The 6,170-nt window shown below is 41.4% G+C and overlaps 1 protein-coding gene across 2 annotated transcripts; it reads right to left on the bottom strand.

Annotated features, from left to right (window-relative positions):
* Positions 1-3,196: 3,196 nt before the first annotated feature.
* Positions 3,197-5,595, bottom strand: LOC117819244 (homeodomain-interacting protein kinase 1-like). 2 transcript variants are annotated; one of them, XM_034692513.1, is made up of 8 exons: positions 5,323-5,595; positions 4,968-5,159; positions 4,638-4,819; positions 4,397-4,520; positions 4,163-4,282; positions 3,959-4,042; positions 3,697-3,869; positions 3,197-3,596 (listed from the first exon to the last, which is right to left on the bottom strand). In XM_034692513.1, the coding sequence occupies exons 1-8, from the start codon at positions 5,536-5,538 to the stop codon at positions 3,203-3,205; spliced, it is 1,485 nt and encodes a 494-aa protein (XP_034548404.1). In that variant the 5' UTR covers positions 5,539-5,595; the 3' UTR covers positions 3,197-3,202. The 2 variants fall into 2 exon arrangements, with proteins under 2 accessions (XP_034548404.1, XP_034548405.1); XM_034692514.1 differs by lacking the exons at positions 3,959-4,042; positions 4,163-4,282.
* Between the last annotated feature and the right edge of the window lie 575 nt (positions 5,596-6,170).

Genomic DNA, 6,170 nt, shown 5'->3' with positions numbered 1-6,170 from the left:
CACAGAGCCAAACACAGAAAGTCTTTATGGATTGTATGAAGGGTGAAGAAGGAGAGACAGCATAGAGTGCTGATGAACAGGATTTATCTTTGTGTGTTTTGTAAACGTTGTCAGTGTGTCTCTATATAGGACTGTCTTGAAGTTTGTGTTTTTGCTTTGATTTGTTCTTCTTTTGGAGGAAGTTCTCTCCCCGTTACTTTTGCTTTATGTTTACTGATCGGGAGCTCTTTATTATGTTTGTATTTGGCTGTAGCTCGGTGGTGGAGGTAATCCAGTCCCTCCAGGAAGTTCACGTTTTTTTTGTGTGATTGTTGCGGCCCAAAGAGCCTGATTTTGCAACAACTTTTTGAAAAAATTGCAGTGAAAGTTGAGATTGATTTTTTTTATTTTTTTTCCCCCAATAACATCTCAGGGGCAAGTAAATATGCTAAATTACAGTTGTTTTTAGAAAAAATTCTTGATGTGGCCACTGTGACTGTATTTTGATTCTCTTGATTCACAGAAAAATGCCATGAAAGGACTGTATTGCACATTTACGACAGTCCTTGAATGTACCTGCAGTGACAGGCGCACTGGACAGACAGTCAGTTCACGGCACTCTGAAATGCATCTGCATCTTTCAACTAGGAGTTGATCATAACTTACTAAATGTGTCTGATGTATCACAAAACTGGATTAAATCAAGCTCTAGACAAGCTTTTTATGGTAATGGCGGCAACAATGTCAAACCTCAAATAGTAAACAGACAAACGTCCCCCGTTTGTGTCTTTGTCACTAACGCACACCGGGGAAGATGAGACAGATGCATGGAGGCGGGGAAAGCTTGTTTATAAAGCACACCTGCTGCAGGTAGGTGACCAAGCAAACACTGTGACCCTCAAATAATAACTCTGGTATCTATCAATAACAACGTTGTCATCGCCACTTGTCTTGCCTGAGGACTTACGTTTATGTTCCAAGGAAGTGAAATTGATGACGAAACCGTTGACGTACAGGGGCTGAGATTAAGGCGATTGGTCAAATTTGCGTTGATAGTTGTGATCGCGAAATCGCAACTTCCTGGAGGGACTGATAATTGTCTCTCAATCAGAGGATCAGGGGTTGGATCCCAGGTCCTGCTGTCTGCATGCCAAAGTGTCCTTGGGCAAAGCACTCAACTTCAAACTACCCTTGGTTGTTGTTCCAGCAGTATGTGAATGGGATCAGATAATACAGATGGATTCTTTATAAGCATCCTCTGCTATCAGTGTGTGAATGTTCAAGGTTCAAGGTTTCTTAATATCCCCGGGGGGCAATTTGTTTTTCAGTCAGTGGTGACAGATAAACAAAACAGTATAACAATGACATTAAAACGTTTAAAACAGTGGGTCAAACAACATAAAAACAATAGTGTTATGTGGCATCATTAAGCAGGCCAGTTGCTACCGGGACAGAAGAGTTTCTCTTCCTATTTGTCCTGCTTTTTGGCAGTGCGTATCTGCGGCCTGAGGGAAGCCGGTGAAACTCGGGACCAGGCTTTGCTGAGGGTCCTGCCTCTATAAAGGCTTGACATGTCAGGCAGGGATGCGCTCGCAACCCTGCTGCATATCAAACCAAACCATCGAAAAAGTTAAAAGAGATACAATAAAGCAGGTATAAAACATCTGAGTAAAAGTCTTGTCGACATTAAAGGTGGTGTGAATGTGGGTGAAAAGCACTTTATAAACATAGTTCATTCATATTGTTTTGTATTTCATATTGTAAAATGAACTGAAATTACAAATGTATATATTTATATAGTAGCATAGCCTGACCAATACAGCCCTTTGCATTTTTCATTGTAGGACTGTTTCTCTATCTGAACGCTAGGCTGACAGCCAATACAGTCAGTCATGAAAACACTGCAAACTTCTATTCTCAGTATTTTTACTCAGAATAGTTATCTTCATCATCATCACCTGAGTTTTAAATGTAAAGAAGACAAATCTTTCTCACTATTTATCTTTTTCATATGGCCAGTTCAAGACACAATATTTATGCCCCTGTGTGTAAGTAAAGCTCCAACTGTGTGTTTACCTCTCATGCTTCAGCAACACCGTAACACAATATAAAATCACACACTGCAACATCAATATTGTGCAAGATCAATATAAAAGTATAGAGGCGTGATGACAGTGGAGCTTTTTTACGATGCTGCTGTAAACACAAAGTAAAATGGGAATGAGAGACTGCACCAAGTTTTAGAAGAGACTGAGACTAAGTGTGGCACTCAGAGGTCAAGTTTCATTTAATCCACCATTACAATATTGCATTATTGTTGTATCAATCCATGTAGTTGTTTTTGCCTTAACTAACCAACTATTAGTCAGAAAGAAAGCAGACACTACCTTTTGCATATGTATAACATGCAACAGAGTGACATTCTTGGCCCTATCGTATATTCAGTGCAAAGTGTCTTGAGCTTTGGTAAGACGACCTGTTGCCGTCTTGAGGATGCAGAAAGTGAATGTGCAACAAACCAATCAAAACCTGGACCAAAGTCTCAGATCCATGTCCAGTATCTCCACAAAGTTCTTGCTATTTAGAGGGTGAATACAAAAGACGTTCATACACAGGCGAGTTCAAAACCCACTCACATTTGGCTTTTTAGACACAGGAGCACAGAGCAGCAGACTCACTCCTCAGTGTTTTTAATGTACATTAGACTGAGCCTTTAAAGACACAGAGGGCTGAACAAACTGTTGTTTCCCTGGCATCATTTTACTGCCTCAGCATGAGGCCGATCTAGTGACGCCAGGTGATGAGGGCGCTCTCACTGTTACCTCTTACCCACCTCAGGAAACTGAGACCAACACCGACTTCTCAGACCTACATGATGATCTCATAAACGTGAAAACACAAGTGCCCACATGATCGTGCTAGCTTGCACCCTAACAGTGCCACCAACATTATACAGCCTTCAGCTTACTTTACTGTATACTGAAACTGTAGCCTGTAAGAGAAAACTCCCATGCTAAACATATGAGCACAAATATCACTTCATGTCTCTTCATCACGTGACACTTAACTTTAAACATCTGTTTTTTAATTCATCAGTTAGTCAAATGTCACACAAACAATTCAAGTCATTCTTTTTATTTATTGACTTCAGCTTAACATGTGAACGCTGTATTTCAATCATTTTCAATAGTAGAAGAAGCAGAGGCTGTCAGAGGCATTGTGTTTAAGATTTCTTTTTTATTCTAAACACAGTCCTTATGGCCCGGCTGAAGAACTTTCTGATTCTCCTCAGAGAGCTTCTCTTCACCTCAGCAGTCTCTTCTTTGACTGCTGACCCATCAGTGGCCGACCTCAGCTCCTCCTTATCCTCCTCACTGTCCTCCTGTGCTGCACAGCAGCTGACAGCTGATCGGTCCTCAGGAGAGGCATCTTTAGCTGTTGCACCATCAGAGGTGTCCTCACAGGAGCCAGGGGAGGCTGATCCTGCGACATCTGCAGGAAGACAGGCTGGAGTTTCTCCAGCTTTCAGCTCTTCCTCAGGTTCTGTATTAAATATCAGCTCCTCATCGGAGTCATTACTCTGGCTGAGATCCATTTTATCGTATGAATCGTCAACACTGAGAAAAACATGAAAATCAGGCAATGATTAGTATTCAGAGTGTCAATGTTCATCAAGACAAGTGTCTATGCAACCTGATTGGCACTATAGTCACTTACTACATGCTGGTGTCCAGCTCCTCCTGTAGGTGCACCATCAAGATGAACGGGTGCTTCAGGGCCTTGTCAGGACTGATCCTCTGTTCATGGTCAGTCTGAAGGAGACACTTTAAGAGGCTCAGGAAAGCTCTCTTATCCTCTAGCTCTATGCACTCCTTTATTTCTGGAACGATCTACATTTGAAACCAAATCAGAAGTTTAGTTTATGCAGAGTAAATGATTAGTAACTCTTTCTTCACTCATTAAAAAATGTCTCACTTACCGTGACAATCTCATCCAGATGATTGAGAGCCCTCTCACATTCTTTGGGCTCAAGCCCAGTGGTCAGCTTGTACTCCATCGGAGTCTACAGGAACAAAACATACAGTACATGTCAGATACTTTGTCCTTCAAGCTCATTCTGAAGAAAAAGATCTTGTTCAGTTACAGCTGAAATAATGCAACAGTGTAGGGACAAGCAGAATACCTTAAGCCACCACTTTGGGTAGTCGTAATGCCGGTTCAGCTTGAAGAACTTATCAGTGAAGCTGCCGGCATCAAGGAGGTGGTCAGCTGGTTGACCGAGGACATCAACGATGTTCCTCATCTAAAACAGAACATAAATAACCATGATACATCACGTCTGTGGTTGGGTTTCTACTTATCTGGGACAATTTTTCACCATCTGTGCAATCAAATGACAATGTAATGAGTCACTTACCTGCTGGTACTCACAGAGTACCCCAAACAGGTGACATGAGAGGTACAGGACTGCAAGGACACAACCCAGACTCCACATGTCAATGGCCTCTGTGAAGGGGAGGCCCAGGATGACTTCAGGTGCTCTGTTTGAAAGTACATCATCACAGACATGTGTCAGAAAGCTTGAAATAACCTCTGTGTGATCATCCACAGCTGGAACAAACATCTGCACAAACATGAAGTTTGCAGAATGCCCCTACCTGTACCCGATACCCTGTGCCTTCAGACCCGGCCTCACTTCACTGGTGTGAAGTGACAGACCAAAATCAATGAGCTTGACTCTGAAGGGCTGGTTCTGATGGTTCACCAGCATGATGTTATCCAACTTCAGGTCAGCATGAATGACACCAATTCCTTTAAGTGCATCAAAAGCTGTCAGCAGCTGCAGGACGAAAGAGGACATGAAGAGGCTTACAGACACGACTGACAAGTGTGCAGAGGTTTACAGGTGCAAAGTACATGTTCTCTTTATGAAGTACAAATCTGTTTCACTTTATTATTTTATTCATCTTTAGACACAAATTCTTTACCTGATGTGCAATTGGTCTTATCTCATTGAGCGACAGAGGATTCTCATGTCTGTCCATCAAAAGCTGGAACAGGTTTCTGTCCAGCTTCTCAAAAGCCAGACAGGTCAGACCTCTGTGCTCAAACGTCTCAAGGAAATGAACCACATTTGTCTTGATTGGGTCAAGACAACGGATAGCCTCCAGCATTTTGAGCTGTTACAGAAAAAGAAAATGACTCTGTGTTAACTACACTGTTTAAAATATATCACAAAGTACAAAACATCATTCTGTAAAATGGACTTATATAGCACTCTTCTAGTCTGTCTGACCACTCAAAGTGCTTAAAAAAGACTTAAAAGACTTGAAGGATCTATACCTCTCTTTTTGAGGCTCTGCTGTCCTCAGATGTTATAATCTTAAGAGCTACGTCCTTTCCTGTGAATAAATTCACGGACTTGGCAACTTTGCCGAAGCATCCTTTTCCGATGAAGTCCTGGACGAGATAAGAACTGGTGCTGTTGATGATGATGTCGTTCACCACACAGTCTTTATCTGCCGACAGACGGCGCGATGAGGCTGAACTCTGAGACATTTTACTAAAAAGGTTTTCCAAACAAATTTACCACAAGGAGATCTTCAACTAACTGGGTCAGTGAATAGTATTGCAGTGAAGGTTTAACTGACCGGTGGTCTTATTTATACCCCTCGGAATTCTACAGTTGTTTTGTCATAATGAGACATCATAACATCAGCTCCATTCCATACAGCTACTTTCTACAGCTAACATGATGATCACTAATGCTATACCACTTTATGCTAGCGACCACCTTATATCAAACAAAAGGGCTACTTATATAACTTTAGAGGTTATTATCAGACTACCAAACCACAAACATAACTCAGAATTGGAAGTCACAAAGACGATTAAGCACAGGTTCAGAAATATAGGTCAACAAATCGTCCGGTACAGGTAATAAACCGGCTTGCTAGGTCAGAGAAAAATTCAGCAGCAGGCTCCTTTTTGTTAACATAACATATCCAAAGATTTTACCCCATGTATGGAAATGTAGTATTACAAAACAGCATTGCCAATAGCTGATCTCATGTTCTTTCTTATTCTTTTGTCATTTATTTTGAATACACTAACTTAAAGCATCTGGGAGCTTGACCTAGAATATTTGAAATTCATATCCATCCATCCATCCATCCATCCATCCATCCATC

The sequence above is a fragment of the Notolabrus celidotus genome, chromosome 9 (genome assembly GCF_009762535.1).
Source record: "Notolabrus celidotus isolate fNotCel1 chromosome 9, fNotCel1.pri, whole genome shotgun sequence".
NCBI lineage: Eukaryota > Metazoa > Chordata > Actinopteri > Labriformes > Labridae > Notolabrus > Notolabrus celidotus.
The sequence above is the reverse complement of the archived record's forward strand: the minus strand, read 5'-3'. Positions and strand labels throughout refer to the sequence as shown.

What these genes read in the sequence shown, in the direction of transcription:
- LOC117819244 (XM_034692513.1), bottom strand. Translation starts at nt 5,538, where the DNA reads ATGTCTCAGAGTTCAGCCTCATCGCGCCGTCTGTCGGCAGATAAAGAC. An exon ending in GCAGAGCCTCAAAAAGAGAG is followed by an intron (nt 5,160 to 5,322) that starts GTATAGATCCTT and finishes TTTCTGTAACAG; the next exon opens with CTCAAAATGCTGGAGGCTAT. An exon ending in GAGCTGGACACCAGCATGTA is followed by an intron (nt 3,597 to 3,696) that starts GTAAGTGACTAT and finishes TGTTTTTCTCAG; the next exon opens with TGTTGACGATTCATACGATA.